This window comes from Festucalex cinctus, chromosome 13 (genome assembly GCF_051991245.1).
Source record: "Festucalex cinctus isolate MCC-2025b chromosome 13, RoL_Fcin_1.0, whole genome shotgun sequence".
Taxonomy (NCBI): Eukaryota; Metazoa; Chordata; class Actinopteri; order Syngnathiformes; family Syngnathidae; genus Festucalex; species Festucalex cinctus.
In genome coordinates this window covers 28034659-28052647 of record NC_135423.1, presented here as the reverse complement: position 1 = coordinate 28052647, position 17989 = coordinate 28034659, and the positions used below count along the sequence as shown (strand labels likewise).

Sequence of the window (17989 nt, the reverse complement as noted above, 5' to 3'; positions counted from 1 at the left end):
TCCACCCTTTTATAACCTCGGGGGCTGATCCTAGTTTCTCTGGGTGTATATCTCAACTAGTTTGTACCGGCTTCAGCAAAACAACTGAATCATGAGTTTTTTATGCTGACAGTCCCAGGATTCACTTATCTAGAATCTAGTGACTTTTTGCAAAACATACTATGTGCTGACAGTCTTATAATTCGCTTCTCTGGAAATCTGTTAAAAACATCCTATGTGCTGACAGTTTCTTTGCAAAACATCCTATGTGCTGACAGTTTCATGATTCGCTTCCCTGGAAATCTGCTGACCTCTTGCAAAACAGGAAATCTGCTGACTTCTTGCAAAACATGTTGTTGTGACAGTGGAAAGTGACTTCTTGGAAAACTTGTCTCTCTTTATCCTTATTCTTATGAATAAAAACCCCTTCAAAGCTTTTTATATATCATATTGCCCATAAAACACCATTGATGATTAATATAGCACTTTGACTCCTCGATATAAGGGAGTATAAAACATGATTATAGATACTTTTCATGTCACTTTTGTGACAGGCTGACCTTTGACCCTCTCTCTAGTGTAATAAGTGTGTGTGTTATGTGTTATGTATTATGTGTTATGTGTTATGCTGGCTCTAACTTATATATTTATCAAGCAGTGATGAGGCACGTTTAAATGTTAATGAAGTTGACATTATACTAAAGAAAATTTGTATATATAACAACCCGGCTATCTCACATCACCTTATAAAATGGCATTCATTCCATCAATACACATTCCTGAACTTCATTATTGCTGTTAGTAACATCACATTAGTTCATGAATGTCCCGTCCTTGGTAACATCTGTCAATGTTACATGACAGAGGGAATACTTATTATTTTTTTCAAACATGTACTCCTTTTGACCGTATATGGAAGTGGCCGCCCTACGTGAGGATTAGCAGTTCAGAAAAGGGATAGATGGACTGTGCACACTGATGCTGACAGCCTGACTAATTTGCCGTTCCTACTGATCACTTATTAACAAACTGGGCTTACTCAAATGTGCTATTTATTTAGCCGACAAAAATTGCTATTGTGGGTCTGACGTCACTTTAGTTCCATTGAATAACATCTATTGGAAGAGATTTGTCTAAAATCTCACTGTTTCAGGGGAAAATAGTTTGCTGACAAGCTTGTTGATTAGCTATCCAAAAATGAAAACCAGTTGGTTGTTAATTACATGCAAATGTGTTTTTTGTCTTCTGTATTTATACTTGTTAACCAAGAAAGTAGGCTATATCCTGTCAGGTATGTTTTTATTTCTATCCAAATACCCGATTATTAGCTAGAATTTCCAGTAGGATATCCGAATACCAAAATATTTGATAGCTGCAACCCTAATAATATTAATTTTGAGTTGTTTTGAGGCACGCCCACACATTATTTCACCAACCACCACTGTCAAAACTAGATTGCACGCCACAAGTCATATTGCACACGCTGCACCCCAACTTCAAATTTTTGCAAACATAAATAATAATTTATTCTAAAGTCTGTTTGGTCCAAAATTAGTTTACGTATTTTTATTTTTTTTATTTGTCTTAATATTTTCAAATGTTTAAAAAAAAAATTGCTTTGAACAAAAAACAAATAATCGTTTTGAAGAATCGTGATTTCAATTATTCACACAATAATTATGATTATTATTTTTTCCATAATCGAGCAGCCCTAGTGGGTGTTTTCTTTTTTTATTATTTTGCAGCGCTTTAAGTGGGCGAACGCACTGGGACGGAGCTCAGGCACTTCTCACCGTGCAAAGAACGTACTGTCACAGTCTGTCAGTGTTCCGGTACGCTTGACAATGCATATTTTGATCCCAAAATGCTCTTCTGCCGAGCGCCGTTCGTCCACGGACTTATAATGTGGAAATCCGTTGCTTCTGTTTCAACTAAAGCATTGTTGTGTTTTTCTAAGTTGTATTGGCTTAACTACAGCGTGGGGTTACAGCTCTTCCTTTTAGTGCTGTATATTAAGACGCTGAGACCGCAGCTTGGCATTGGCCATCATTTTACTCAACTCTTTTGTTCATTCATCCCTAGACAACAACATACTACAGTGCCGCCTAGTGGTCACATTGTAATAATACACCACATCGCTCTTTTCCAACAAAAGTGCCGTTTGACTTTTTTTTTTTTTTTCTTAATGCCAAATATTCTTTGCAATGGTAAGTGTATAAACATATATCACCCAAACATTAGTATTACTATCCTTTACGGATACCCTGTTGAATATTAATCCAAATATATTTCAAGTTACATGCAAATAAAACTTTAAAAGTCATTTGCTCCCAATAACATGTAAATATGTTTTTTTAGTGTTTTAATTGCCCCAAAGACGTATTTATACTTTTTTTTTTTTTTTTTTTTTTTTTATGGTCGAGCATACAGAAGGCTTTGATGCAGCCTCTCAACTGCAAAGAACGGTTGCAGAAATGGTAGTTATTACACAAACGGGAGCCATTGCGTCCAGGGGCGGTTGGTTCGTTCAAGTCCAGTGATGGGATGCGCCGCTTTGATAAAGTGGAAAGGATGCGACCTGGTTTCGATAAAGGCAGGATGTGTAATTATTGTCATCAAATGGGGCATTGGAAGGCTGACTGTCCCATGTTGCAGGCCAGGAGTAAGGTGATCAAACCAAATGTAAAGCCTGCAGCGGCAACAGTGCCTGTCAGTTGCAGGAATTCTGAACTTTCTGTTGCTGTTTGTGAGCCCGATGTTTTGGCTGCTTATGGACCATTCATTCGAGATGGTTTTGTGTCTCTGGTAGGCAGCGAGCTACTGGTCCCTATCAAAATATTGAGGGACACAGGGGCTTATGATTCGTACATCCTGGTTTCTGCACTTGCTTTTTTTGACCAGACTGACACGGGAGACGGCATTCTCAGTCGTGGGATGGGTTTGACAGTGCTGCCCATTCCCCTGCACAAAGTGGTTCTCGATTGTGAACTGGTGGGTGAGGTGTCCGTTGGGGTTCGGCCCACGTTGCCCATAGAGGGAGTCCATTTGATATTGGGCAATGGGTTGGCTGGCAGTAGAGTGTGGTCAGACTCACCCCCTCCACCTTTGACACTCCATACTGGGGATAATGTGTCCCTGAAGGTTTCTCCTCAACAGGGGATAGTTCCAGCTTGTGTGGTGACGCATGCCATGCTGAAGGCTGTGGCCGGGGTGCCCAGCGAGGATGGTGGTGTCATGGTGGAGGTTCCCCCACTGTCCGATTTTCCTCTCGCTGTATCACCCAGTGAGCTGGTTCGAGAGCAGCAGACTGATCCTTCCTTGAAGGAGGTGTTCAGTCGAGTTCTTCCAGTAACTGAGGTGAAAGACGTGGCCACTGGCTACTGTCTGCAAAATGAGTTATTTCGGAAGTGGACACCTCTCGGTTTTGATTTAGTGGGAGAGGCTGTATTCCAGTTGGTGGTTCCGGCTAAGTACCGTCCCTTGGTGCTGAAGGTGGCCTATGATGATGGTGGACACTTCGGTGTCAGGAAAGCATATTTGCCTCTTCTGAAACATTTCTTCTGGCCACACATGAAAAGAGATGTTTCTGCTTTTATTAAAACCTGTCATGTCAGTTGACAGGGAAGCCGAACCAGACTGTGAAGCCCGCCCCCTGCAGCCGATACCAGTCGTGAGTGAACCTTTTGAACATCTGGTGGTCGACTGTGTTGGCCCTTTGCCAAGTTCCAAATCTGGCAGTAAGTATTTACTTCCTGTGATGTGCCAAAGCACGCGTTATCCGGCTGCGTATCCAATGAGGTCCATTACAGCTAGATCTGTGGTGAAAGCACTTACCCAATTCATTTCTATATTTGGTATCCCCAAAATTGTCCAAAGTGACCAGGGCTCCAAATTACATCCCATATGTTTGGGCAAGTTTTGAAAATGTTGAGGATAAAACATAACCGGTCCTCAGCTTATCACGCACAAAGTCAAGGTGTACTTGAGAGATTTCATCAGACCCTAAAATCTTTGCTTCGTGCGTTTTGTACAAAGTTGGACAAGGACTGGGAAGAGGGTCTTCCTTGGTTGATGTTGGCTGCAAGAGAAGCCGTTCAGGGAAGCACGGGGTTTAGCCCCAATAAGCTAGTTTTCGGGCATACTGTGCGTGGGCCACTATCTGTCCTCAAGGAGGATTGGGTTGAAACGGGGCCGCCCAAAAACTTGATTGACTTTGTGAATGGTTTCCGCCATCGTTTGTTTGTTGCTGGTGCTTAGGCGAAGGAAAAATTGAATGTGGCCCAGCATAAGATGAAAAAACTGTATGATCGACATTCTGTGCGACACGAGTTCAGCCCTGGAGATCAAGTTTTGGCTCATGTACCTGTTGTGGGGTCCTCATTCGAGGCGAAGTTCTCAGGCCCTTACAGTGTTGCGGAAAAGTTATCTGATCTCAATTACATTATCTCCACACCGGGTCGTAGACAATCTAGAAAGCTATATCACGTTAATTTGCTTAAACCTTACTATAGACGTTAGTCTTGCTCCGTGTTGGGGAGTTCTGAGCCTGTGCGGCCGGCATTGGCCGTGAGCCCTATGTTGGAGGGTTCAGAGGGAGATGGGGTTCCTGAGCCTTATGACAGTTTGCTCTATGGCCGTCTGAAAAACTCAGAATCACTTGGAAATTTAGACCAGATTCTGTTACATCTGTCTGAGTCGCAGCGTCGTCAATTATCAGAACTAATTAATGAATATTCATGTCTATTTGGTGATGTGCCATCACGTACTCACTGGATCGAGCATGACATTGATGTCGGTGACGCGCCTCCCATTAAACAAAGATTTTACCGTATGGCCCCTGTTAATTTGAAACATCTTGATACTGAAATTAATTATATGATTGAACACCGAATTGCTGAGCCATCATTTTCGAGTTGGACATCTACCTGGATCTTGGTGCCAAAAAGTGATAAAACATCTAGGTTCTGTACGGACTTTAGAAAGGTCAATGTGGTTACAAAATCCGATTGTTTGCCATTGCCTAGAATGGACGATTGTATTGATAGAGTTGGTTCAGCTAAATTTGTTAGTAAATTCGACTTGCTAAAGGGATACTGGCAGGTTCCCTTGACTAAACGTGCACAGGACATTTCTGCATTTGTTACGTCATCTGGACTATTGCAGCGGATTCGGGCGCACTTTGAAAGGCTTCAGTTGGCGCGGCTTACAGTAAACTTGGCTAAGTGCGAATTTGCGATGGCGAGGGTGACATACCTTGGTCGAGTTGTAGGACAGGGTTGTGTTGCTCCAGTTGAAGCAAAGGTTTTGGCGGTTTCGCAGTTCCCTAGGGCTACCACCAAGAAGGAACTGCAGCGATTCTTGGGGTTGGTGGGTTATTATAGGAGTTTCTGTCAGAATTTTTCATCTGTTGTCTTTCCATTAACAGAGTTGCTGAAAGTGAAGGCAAAATTCATCTGGTCTTCTGCATGCCAGCAAGCATTTGAGAACGTAAAGCGCCTACTCTGCTCTTCTCCTGTGCTAGCAGCCCCTTGTTTTGACCGACCATTCATGCTGCAGGTGATGCCAGCCAAGTGGGCGCTAGAGCAGTTTTGCTGCAACAGGATGACCATGGAGTGGTTAGACCAGTTAGTTTCTTTTCAAAGAAATTCAATCATTATCAGAGTAATTATTCTGTTATTGAAAAGGAAGCATTAGCTTTGATCTGGGCACTGCAACATTTTGATGTTTATGTCAGTGGGGCTCCCCTAGTGGTGTACACTGACCACAACCCTCTGACATTTTTGAAGTCCTTTCGGTCACCTAACCAGAGGTTGGTTAGATGGTCGTTATTTTTACAAGGTTATGATCTTACCATCTTGCATATTAAAGGTACAGACAACATCATGGGTCGTGCACCTGTGCCATGATTGCCTTTTTAGTTCCTTTGAGTTCTTTTTGATTGCTGCCTCTTCTGTGTTGTTGTGGCTACTCTGCTCTCCTCTTAATTTGCTTCTCAGGTACCAGGGTTGCTGAGGGTGGACAGGGTTGGCTCCTCACAGGTCCTGGTGGTTTGTTTTGGAGTCACTGTTGCTGAGGGGTGGGTTTGGAGCCGGTGACTCCGTTGGAGCTCCGTTTTTATGGGGTGGGGTGTGATGACCCCACACTGTCATCTTGCCAGTGGCCCTAACTACACCTGTCTCCCATTCTTTCAATCTTAAGTGCCAGTGATTAGCTGACGTGGAGCACCTGAGCCCATTGCTTCACCTGGGCTATATTATGCTGGCCTCTGAGATGTGCCGACGCTCTCGTCACTCCTTGTAGCCGACGCCAGAGCCACACGCCATTTATTTACTTTCTGTTCTACATCATTCAACACGCACCACACTATGTTCACACACTTACATCATGCACACGACGGATATTACAGACAAGACACACGCCATTGTTTATTATCTTTTGACTTTGCATTCTTATTTGTAATAAATTAGTTTGATTAATTTGCAAAAGCGGTTTCCCCTGTTTTTTTGTCATGGCTTTTGAGCCGGGTCATGACAGAGCCCTGTGCTAAACCAAACAGGAAGTCCACCATTTTGATTTATGTTGGGATTTGTAGCTATTTTTTGTGGCCTTTTATAGGGGTCATTTTTTAATGAACTCCTACGTAATTTATCCGACCGTCAAACTTGGTGTGTTTTATCTAAAGATGTTTAAGATGCAAAGTTATCAAAAGTTTTGTATTTTGTCGCACGCCGTTGCCATAGCAATGCATTGTTTGCCAAGATAAATGCTGTTTTTTTGAGTCTCAAGTTCTGTGAACACTCCTGTAACTTTGCACACACATCAGACCTGTCACAAACATGAATATTTTAGAGATTTCTTTTGCAATTTTCAATAAATGGCTCAATAGTGCCCTCTAGATATTTTTATGAAGCTTTTCCGATTAAGCTTGATTTGTGAAAATTGGGACAGAAACCTATCAGCCAAAGACCTACAGAAAAGTATTATGTAGCCATTTGCTAGACCCAACAGGAAATCCGCCATTTTGATTTCATTTTGGAAATTATGCATCATTTTTGGCCTTTTTAATGAAACTTTGCACACACGAGGCATGGAAGAAAACGTTTACGTTTTAGACGGTCCTTGTTCTATGTAACAGTACCCCAATGTGCCAGCACCCCAACGTGCAAGTACACTAACGTGGTGTTCAATAGCATCCTCTATACATTTTTATGGCGCATTTCCGATCGTGTGATTCACCTAGATTTGTGAAAATTGAGAGGCATACTCATCAGCCTAAGACCAACAAAAAGTATTCTATAGCCGTATGCTAAACTAAAAGGAAGTCCGCCATTTTGATTTTATTTTGGGAACTGCACACCATCTTTGGGCTTTGGATGAAACTTTGCACACACAAGGCTTGGCAAAAACATTCTCCCCGATCCTTGTCCTATTTGACAGTACCCCAATGTGCCAGTACCCCGACGTGCACGTATTCCAACGTGGTCCGGGTTGCGAGGGCCCTTTATAGCTGCTCGCAGCTCTAGTTGGTTTTAATATTTCTAAATTACTTAAACATTTTATTTTGTACCAGAAAATAATCATTTGAATGATCGTGATTTCAATTATTGCGAAAATAATTGTGATTATTATAATCAAGCAGCCCTAATACAGAGTATGTTTATAAAATATACAAATTTGATTTTCATTGTGTTTTGTCAGCAGAGTCAGTTCCCAGAAAAAGGTTACCCTCGGAACTGGGTGAAACAATCCAGCTTTCCCACATTGCTGACCAAGACAATGCAGATTTCCAGCCTGAGAGGAAACGCATTCGCACTGCTGAACCCAAGGTATTTGTGTGTGTATACATACAGGTCCTAAAAAAAATAATAAAATTTAATATAATGGAAAAGTTCATTTATTTCCGTAATTCCATTCAAAAGTCAAATTTCATAGGTTATATATTCAGGGCCCACAATTTTTAGTGATTTCAAGTATTTATTAATTTTCACATAATTTGGGCTTCCAGCTCATAAAACCCACGAAAACAGGATTTCACAAAGCTACAATACTGTGAAGAAATCACCATGTATACTTGTCAGTGTTTTGCATGGATGGATGGATGGAAGGATGGATGGATGGGTGGATGGATGGTATTTTCCAAATATGTCAATTAGGGGTGGGAATCTTTGACTATCACAATTCGATCTGATTCAGATTTTTAGGGCCCGAGCAGCGACCGCTGCGAGGTCCCTATTGTTTTTGTAAAAATTATTATTATTATTATTATTATTAGGGCCCGAGCAGCGACCGCTGCGAGGTCCCTATTGTTTTTATAAAAAATATTATTATTATTATTATTATTATTATTAGGGCCCGAGCAGCGACCGCTGCGAGGTCCCTATTGTTTTTGTAAAAATTATTATTATTATTAGGGCCCGAGCAGCGACCGCTGCGAGGTCCCTATTGTTTTTGTAAAAATTATTATTATTATTAGGGCCCGAGCAGCGACCGCTGCGAGGTCCCTATTGTTTTTGTAAAAATTATTATTATTAGGGCCCGAGCAGCGACCGCTGCGAGGTCCCTATTGTTTTTGTAAAAAATATTATTATTATTATTATTATTAGGGCCCGAGCAGCGACCGCTGCGAGGTCCCTATTGTTTTTGTAAAAATTATTATTATTATTAGGGCCCGAGCAGCGACCGCTGCGAGGTCCCTATTGTTTTTGTAAAAAGTATTATTATTATTATTATTATTATTATTATTATTAGGGCCCGAGCAGCGACCGCTGCGAGGTCCCTATTGTTTTTGTAAAAAATTTTATTATTATTATTATTATTATTATTATTATTATTATTAGGGCCCGAGCAGCGACCGCTGCGAGGTCCCTATTGTTTTTGTAAAAATTATTATTATTATTATTATTATTATTATTATTATTATTAGGGCCCGAGCAGCGGCGGCGGCGGTGCCGCTGCGAGGCCCTATTGTTTTTGTAGGAATTCTTATTATTATTATTATTAGGGCCCGAGCAGCGGCGGCGGCGGTGCCGCTGCGAGGCCCTATTGTTTTTGTAGGAATTCTTCTTATTATTATTATTCTTATTATTATTCTTCTCCGCAAACAATCGCATTTTTGAGACACTAAACGTGACCGAAAACTCACCAAACTTTACACGCACATCAGGCCTGGCGAAAAATTTGATATTTTAAAGTCGCCATACATGATAACAGAAAAATGGCTCCTTAGCGCCCCCTACATAGGTTAAACGGATCCCTGTCCCGCTACGATTGTCCGACGGCTATGAAAATTGTGTGGCACCTGTAGCACATCCCAATGAACAAAAACCTCTTTGAAGTGTGTACCCTAAAATAGACAGAAAGTGAGGTATGAGTATTTAAATGTCCAATTTTTGCCAATTTTTGCACATTTACAGGGGTCATACTTTTGCCCGCTTCTCCTACACGGTTAACCCGATTGACTTCAAACTTGGGATGTACCATCTCAACACCTGGGACAACATCATTGTGAAAAATCTAAAGTTTTTGATATACTATATGACGGCGGCGGCGCATCAAATTTAGAGTTTAAAAATTCTAACTTCACGAAGCATTGCCGGTTGTACGTTTAATCTAGAGCTACGAAAATTGGTACACATATGTAACAGGCTATGACCTACAAAAAACTCTTTTTGAACCATATGCTAAACCTAACAGGAAGTCCACCATTTTGATTTATTTTGGAACGTGTTGCAATTTTTTTGGCCATTTCATTGGGGTCTTATTTTAACGAACTCCTCCTACAGTGTTTATCCGATCATCTTCAAACTTGGTGTGATTCATCTTAAGATGTTGAAGATGAAAAGTTATTGAAAGCTTTGTATTTCGTCGCACGCTGTTGTCATGGAATGCACTGTTTTTAAAGGAAAAAAAATATCCTTAAAGAAGCATTCCCATTTGTACGAAGCAGCTAGAGCTATGAAAATTTGTAGACATATGTAACAGCCCAAGATGTACAAAAAAGTCTCTTGGTGCCCTGTGCTAAACCCAACAGGAAGTCCCCCAGGGGCCGGGCATCACATTTTGAGCTAAAAAACTCCTCTTTTACAAAGCATACCCGGCTGTACGTTTCACATAGAGTTACCAACATTTGTAGAGGTATATAACAGCCCTCGATGTACAAAAAACTCTTTTTGAACCATATGCTAAACCTAACAGGACGTCCGCCATTTTGATTTACTTTGGAATGTGTTGCCATTTTTTTTGGCCATTTCATAGGGGTCTTATTTTAACGAACTCCTCCTACAGTGTTTATCCGATCATCTTCAAACTTGGTGTGATTCATCTAAAGATGTTGAAGATGAAAAGTTATTGAAAGCTTTTTATTTCGTCGCACGCTGTTGTCGTGGCATGCACTGTTTGCAAAGGAAAAAAATCCTTCTTAATGAAGCATTCCCAGTTGGACGAAGCAGCTAGAGCTACGAAAATTTGTACACATATGTAAATGCCCACGATGTACAAAAAAGTCTCTTGGTGCCATGTGCTAAACCCAACAGGAAGTCCCGCAGGGGCCGGGCATCACATTTTGAGCTAAAAAAACTCCTCTTTAACGAAGCATTCCCGGTTGTACGTTTCACCTAGCGCTATGATAATTTGGAGGCATACATAAGAGCCCACGATGTACAAAAAAGTCTCTTGGAACCATCTGCTAAACCAAACAGGAAGTCCGCCATTTTGATTTACGTCAGCATTTGTAGCCATTTTTTGTGGCCTTTCTTAGGGGTCATATTTTCACGAACTCCTCGTACAAAATTCATCCGACCGTCTTCAAACTTGGTGTGTTTCATCTTAAGATGTTTAAGATGCAAAGTTATCGAAAGTTTTTTATTTTGTCACATGCTGTTGCCATAGCGATGCATTGTTTGCCAAGTAAAGTGCTGCTTATTTTTTTTGGTCTACACGTGTGAAAACTCATGAAACTTTAGACACACATCAGACTTGTCATGAACATGAATTTTTAGAGATTTCTTGTGCAATTTGCAATAAATCGCGCCCTCTATACATTTTTATGGAGCATTTCCGATTGGATGATTCAAGCACGAAATAACTAAAGATGACTTGACTTGACCTAGATTTGTGAAAACTCAGAGGCATACCTATTAGTCTAAGACCTACAAAAAGTATTCTGTAGCCGTATGCTAAACCTAAAAGGAAGTCCGCCATTTTGAATTTATTTTGGGAATTGCACACCATATTTTGCGTTTTGATTAAACTTTGCACACACAAGGCTTGTCAAAAACATTTTAGATGGTCCTTGTCCTATTTGACAGTACCCCAACGTGCCAGTACCCCGACGTGCAAGTACCCCAACGTGGCCCGGGTTGCGAGGGCCCTTTATAGCTGCTCGCAGCTCTAGTTATTATTCTTATTCTTATTATTATTCTTCTCCGCAAACAATCGCATTTTTGAGACGCTAAACGTGAACGAAAACTCACCAAACTTTACACGCACATCAGGCCTGGCGAAAAATTTGATATTTTAAAGTCGCCATACATGATAACAGAAAAATGGCTCCATAGCGCCACCTACATAGGTTAAACGGATCCCTGTCCCGCTACGATTGTCCTATGGCGACGAAAATTGTGTGGCACCCGTAGCACATCCAGATGAACAAAAACCTCTTTGATGTGTGTACCCTAAAATAGACAGAAAGTGAGGTATGATCATCTGAATGTCCAATTTTGGCCCAGTTTTGCACATTTACAGGGGTCATACTTTTGCCCGCTTCTCCTACACGGTTAACCCGATTGACTTCAAACTTGGGATGGACCATCTCAACACCTGGGACAACATCATTGTAAAAAATCTAAAGTTTTTGATATACTATATGACGGCGGCGACGCATCAAATTTAGAGTTTAAAAATTCTTACTTCACGAAGCATTGCCGGTTGTACGTTTAATGTAGAGCTACGAAAATTTGTACACATATGTAAAAGGCTATGACCTACAAAAAACTCTTTTTGAACCATATGCTAAACCTCACAGGAAGTCCGCCATTTTGATTTATTTTGGAACGTGTTGCCATTTTTTTGGCCATTTCATTGGGGTCTTATTTTAACGAACTCCTCCTACAGTGTTTATCCGATCATCTTCAAACTTGGTGTGATTCATCTTAAGATGTTGAAGATGAAAAGATATTGAAACCTTTGTATTTCGTCGCACGCTGTTGTCATGGCATGCACTGTTTGCAAAGGAAAAAAAATATCCTTAAAGAAGCATTCCCATTTGTACGAAGCAGCGAGAGCTACGAAAATTTGTAGACATATGTAACAGCCCAAGATGTACAAAAAAGTCTCTTGGTGCCCTGTGCTAAACCCAACAGGAAGTCCCCCAGGGGCCGGGCATCACATTTTGAGCTAAAAAACTCCTCTTTAACAAAGCATACCCGGCTGTACGTTTCACCTAGAGTTACCAAAATTTGTAGAGGTATATAACAGCCCTCGAGGTACAAAAAACTCTTTTTGAACCATATGCTAAACCTAACAGGACGTCCGCCATTTTGATTTACTTTGGAATGTGTTGCCATTTTTTGGGCCATTTCGTAGGGGTCTTATTTTAACGAACTCCTCCTACAGAGTTTATCCGATCATCTTCAAACTTGGTGTGACTCATCTTAAGATGTTGAGGATGAAAAGTTATTGAAAGCTCTTTATTTCGTCGCACGCTGTTGTCGTGGCATGCACTTTTTGCAAAGGAAAAAAATCCTTCTTAATGAAGCATTCCCAGTTGTACGAAGTAGCTAGAGCTACAAAAATTTGTAGACATATGTAACAGCCCACAATGTACAAAAAAGTCTCTTGGTGCCATGTGCTAAACCCAACAGGAAGTCCCCCAGGGGCCGGGCATCACATTTTGAGCTAGAAAACTCCTCTTTAACGAAGCATTCCCGGTTGTACGTTTCACCTAGCGCGATGATAATTTGCAGGCATACATAAGAGCCTACGATGTACAAAAAAAGTCTCTTGGAACCATGTGCTAAACCAAACAGGAAGTCCGCCATTTTGATTTACGATGGGATTTGTTGCCATTTTTTGTGGCCTTTTTCAGGGGTCATATTTTAACGAACTCCTCGTACAAAGTTCATCCGACCGTCTTCAAACTTGGTGTCTTTCATCGTAAGATGTTTAAGATGCAAAGTTATCGCAAGTTTTATTTTGTCGCACGCTGCTGCTATAGCGATGCATTGTTTGCCAAGTAAAGTGCTGCTTTGTTTTTTTATCTATACATGTGTGAAAACTCATGAAACTTTGCAAACACATCAGACTTGTCATGAACATGAATTTTTAGAGATTTATTGTGCAATTTGCAATAAATAGCGCCCTCTAGACATTTTTATGAAGTATTTCCGATTGTATGATTCTGCTAGATTTGTGAAAATTAGGACAGACCCCTATCAGCAGAATACCTACAAAAAAGTATTATGTAGCCATTTGCCAAACCAAAGAGGAAGTCCGCTATTTTGATTTTATTTTGGGAATTATACATCATTTTTGGCCTCTTTCATTAAACTTTGCACAAACAAGGCATGGAAAAAACTAACATTTTAAATGGTCCTTGTTCCATGTAACAGTACCCCAACGTGCCAGTACCCTGATGTGCAAGTAACCCAACGTTGTGCTCAATAGCGCCCTCTATGCATTTTTATGGAGCATTTCCAATTGTATGATTCAAGCGATACACAACTAAAGATGACTTGACCTAGATTTGTGAAAACTGGGAGGCATACCTATTAGCTTAAGACCTACAAAAAGTATTCTGTAGCCGTATGCTAAACCTAAAAGGAAGTCCGCCATTTTGAATTTATTTTGGGAATTGCACACCATCTTTGGCCTTTTGCACTCACAAAGCTTGTCAAAAACATTTTAGATGGTCCTTGTCCGATTTGACAGTACCCCAACGTGCCAGTACCCCGACGTGCAAGTACCCCAACGTGGCCCAGGTTGCGAGGGCCCTTTATAGCTGCTCGCAGCTCTAGTTATTCTTATTATTATTCTTCTCCGCAAACAATCGCATTTTTGAGACACTAAACGTGACCGAAAACTCACCAAACTTTACACGCACATCAGGCCTGGCGAAAAATTTGATATTTTAAAGTCGCCATACATGATAACAGAAAAATGGCTCCTTAGCGCCCCCTACATAGGTTAAACGGATCCCTGTCCCGCTACGATTGTCCGACGGCTATGAAAATTGTGTGGCACCTGTAGCACATCCCAATGAACAAAAACCTCTTTGAAGTGTGTACCCTAAAATAGACAGAAAGTGAGGTATGAGTATTTAAATGTCCAATTTTTGCCAATTTTTGCACATTTACAGGGGTCATACTTTTGCCCGCTTCTCCTACACGGTTAACCCGATTGACTTCAAACTTGGGATGTACCATCTCAACACCTGGGACAACATCATTGTGAAAAATGAAAAGTTTTTGATATACTATATGACGGCGGTGGCGCATCAAATTTAGAGTTTAAAAATTCTTACTTCACGAAGCATTGCCGGTTGTACGTTTAATCTAGAGCTACGAAAATTGGTACACATATGTAACAGGCTATGACCTACAAAAAACTCTTTTTGAACCATATGCTAAACCTAACAGGAAGTCCACCATTTTGATTTATTTTGGAACGTGTTGCCATTTTTTTGGCCATTTCATTGGGGTCTTATTTTAACGAACTCCTCCTACAGTGTTTATCCGATCATCTTCAAACTTAGTGTGAATTCATCTTAAGATGTTGAAGATGGAAAGTTATTGAAAGCTTTGTAGTTCGTCACACGCTGTTGTCATGGCATGCACTGTTTGCAAAGGAAAAAAAATATCCTTAAAGAAGCATTCCCATTTATACGAAGCAGCGAGAGCTACGAAAATTTGTAGACATATGTAACAGCCCAAGATGTACAAAAAAGTCTCTTGGTGCCCTGTGCTAAACCCAACAGGAAGTCCCCCAGGGGCCGGGCATCACATTTTGAGCTAAAAAACTCCTCTTTAACAAAGCATACCCGGCTGTACGTTTCACCTAGAGTTACCAAAATTTGTAGAGGTATATAACAGCCCTCGAGGTACAAAAAACTCTTTTTGAACCATATGCTAAACCTAACAGGACGTCCGCCATTTTGATTTACTTTGGAATGTGTTGCCATTTTTTGGGCCATTTCATAGGGGTCATATTTTAACGAACTCCTCCTACAGAGTTTATCCGATCATCTTCAAACTTGGTGTGACTCATCTTAAGATGTTGAGGATGAAAAGTTATTGAAAGCTCTTTATTTCGTCGCACGCTGTTGTCGTGGCATGCACTTTTTGCAAAGGAAAAAAATCCTTCTTAATGAAGCATTCCCAGTTGTACGAAGTAGCTAGAGCTACAAAAATTTGTAGACATATGTAACAGCCCACAATGTACAAAAAAGTCTCTTCGTGCCATGTGCTAAACCCAACAGGAAGTCCCCCAGGGGCCGGGCATCACATTTTGAGCTAGAAAACTCCTCTTTAACGAAGCATTCCCGGTTGTACGTTTCACCTAGCGCGATGATAATTTGCAGGCATACATAAGAGCCCACGATGTACAAAAAAGTCTCTTGGAACCATGTGCTAAACCAAACAGGAAGTCTGCCATTTTGATTTACGATGGGATTTGTTGCCATTTTTTGTGGCCTTTTTCAGGGGTCATATTTTAACGAACTCCTCGTACAAAGTTCATCCGACCGTCTTCAAACTTGGTGTGTTTCATCTTAAGATGTTTAAGATGCAAAGTTATCGAAAGTTTTTTATTTTGTCGCACGCTGCTGCTATAGCGATGCATTGTTTGCCAAGTAAAGTGCTGCTTTGTTTTTTTATCTATACATGTCTGAAAACTCATGAAACTTTGCAAACACATCAGACTTGTCATGAACATGAATTTTTAGAGATTTATTGTGCAATTTGCAATAAATAGCGCCCTCTAGACATTTTTATGAAGTATTTCCGATTGTATGATTATGCTAGACCTACAAAAAAGTATTATGTAGCCATTTGCCAAACCAAAGAGGAAGTCCGCTATTTTGATTTTATTTTGGGAATTATACATCATTTTTGGCCTCTTTCATAGAACTTTGCACAGACAAGGCATGGGAAAAACTAACATTTTAAATGGTCCTTGTTCCATGTAACAGTACCCCAACGTGCCAGTACCCTGACGTGCAAGTAACCCAACGTTGTGCTCAATAGCGCCCTCTATGCATTTTTATGGAGCATTTCCAATTGTATGATTCAAGCGATACACAACTAAAGATGACTTGACCTAGATTTTTGAAAACTGGGAGGCATACCTATTAGCTTAAGACCTACAAAAAGTATTCTGTAGCCGTATGCTAAACCTAAAAGGAAGTCCGCCATTTTGAATTTATTTTGGGAATTGCACACCATCTTTGGCCTTTTGCACTCACAAAGCTTGTCAAAAACATTTTAGATGGTCCTTGTCCGATTTGACAGTACCCCAACGTGCCAGTACCCCGACGTGCAAGTACCCCAACGTGGCCCAGGTTGCGAGGGCCCTTTATAGCTGCTCGCAGCTCTAGTTATTCTTCTTCTTCTTCTTCTTCTTCTTCTTTATTCTCCGCAAACGATCGCGATTTTGGGTACCTAAACATTAACGAAAACTCACCGAACTTTGCACACTCCTCAGGCCCGGCGAAAAATTTGATATTATTAAGTCGTCATAACAATGCGACTCGATAGCGCCCCCTAGCGTAGAAAAATAAAAACCAAGCCCGGCACGTTTGAGCTAGAGCAACAAAAATTGGCAGGCACGTGTAGCACCCCGAGACGCACAAAAAAGTCTATTGGGACCATGTAGCTAAAATGTACAGGAAGTGAGCTATGAATTTTTTTATGTCCAATTTTGGCCTATTTTGGCACATTCACTGTGGTCATGCTTTTTCCCCCTTTGCAAACATTTTTCATCCAATTGACTTCAAACTTGACATTTATCATCTCAAGACCTGAGAGAACAACTGGGCAAAACATCTTGCCTTTTTGAAATACTATATGACGGGGGCGGGGCATCAAATATTGCCTTTAAAATTTCATTTGTCCAGAAAGAGCAAATGCTTAATAACTCCCATGTTCAAGCTCCAAAAAATCTCAAACTTCTCAGGCAACGTAATAGTCACGGCCTGAAAACATCTATATGATAAAATTAAGTTATACATATAGCGCCACCTAGTGGTTACAATAAATGTCATACTTTACGTTTTTAGCTACTGTGCTGAGCTTGTTGAAGGGATCCATTTGAAAATTGGTCAGAAAAGCCTTAAGATGTTGATCATGCCCCACACCGAATATTGTAACTTTTGGCCAAAGGGCGTGGCCGCTACGGTGACGCAAAGTCTGAAGATTTTTCGTGAAAATAAAAGCTGCATTAACTTGACCGAGATGATCCTATCTTCTCAAAATTTCACACATTTGATGAGAGTCCAGCCCTAAAGACATCTACTGACTTATATTTCATCTAACTGATAGCGCCACCTAGTGGCAATTTTTTTTCTTACGAATTTTCTTCTACGTTTTTCTCCAAACACGTTAACTGGACCTACCTCATATTTGCTCAGATGAGGGTTTCGGCCTTCATGATGTCACAACACGAAGTTTGTGAGTTTTCGCGAATTGCTGTGGGTGTGGCTAAGCGCTGTTCGCCAAGAAAATAACGCCAGTTTTGAGGGTCTAAACATGCACAGAAACTCATGAAACTTGGCACACACATCTGGCCTGGTAAAATGAGCAATATTTTATTGTTGATTGTGCTATTTTTACAAAAATGACTCAATAGTGCCCCCTAGAAGTTTTTAACGAAGCAGCCCCGGTTGTACGTTTAAGCAAGAATGACGAATATTTTTAGGTGTATGAGGGAGCCCAAGACCTACAAAAAAGTCTCTTGGACCCATATGCTAAAATGAACAGGAAGTGAGCTACGAATTTTTGAATGTCCCATTTTTGACAAT

The 17989-nt window shown here is 40.7% G+C and overlaps 1 protein-coding gene across 5 annotated transcripts in view; it reads left to right on the top strand.

Annotated features, from left to right (window-relative positions):
- brip1 (BRCA1 interacting helicase 1) overlaps positions 1-17989 on the top strand; it is a 484938-nt gene that overhangs the window by 46133 nt on the left and 420816 nt on the right. For 3 of the 5 annotated variants that reach the window (XM_077540670.1, XM_077540669.1, XM_077540667.1), the window contains one exon: positions 7681-7805. In XM_077540670.1, the coding sequence (XP_077396796.1) occupies positions 7681-7805 (125 nt within the window). Of the gene's footprint in view, positions 1-7677; positions 7806-17989 lie in introns of all 5 variants that reach the window. The other 2 variants (XM_077540668.1, XM_077540666.1) reach the window with 1 other exon arrangement.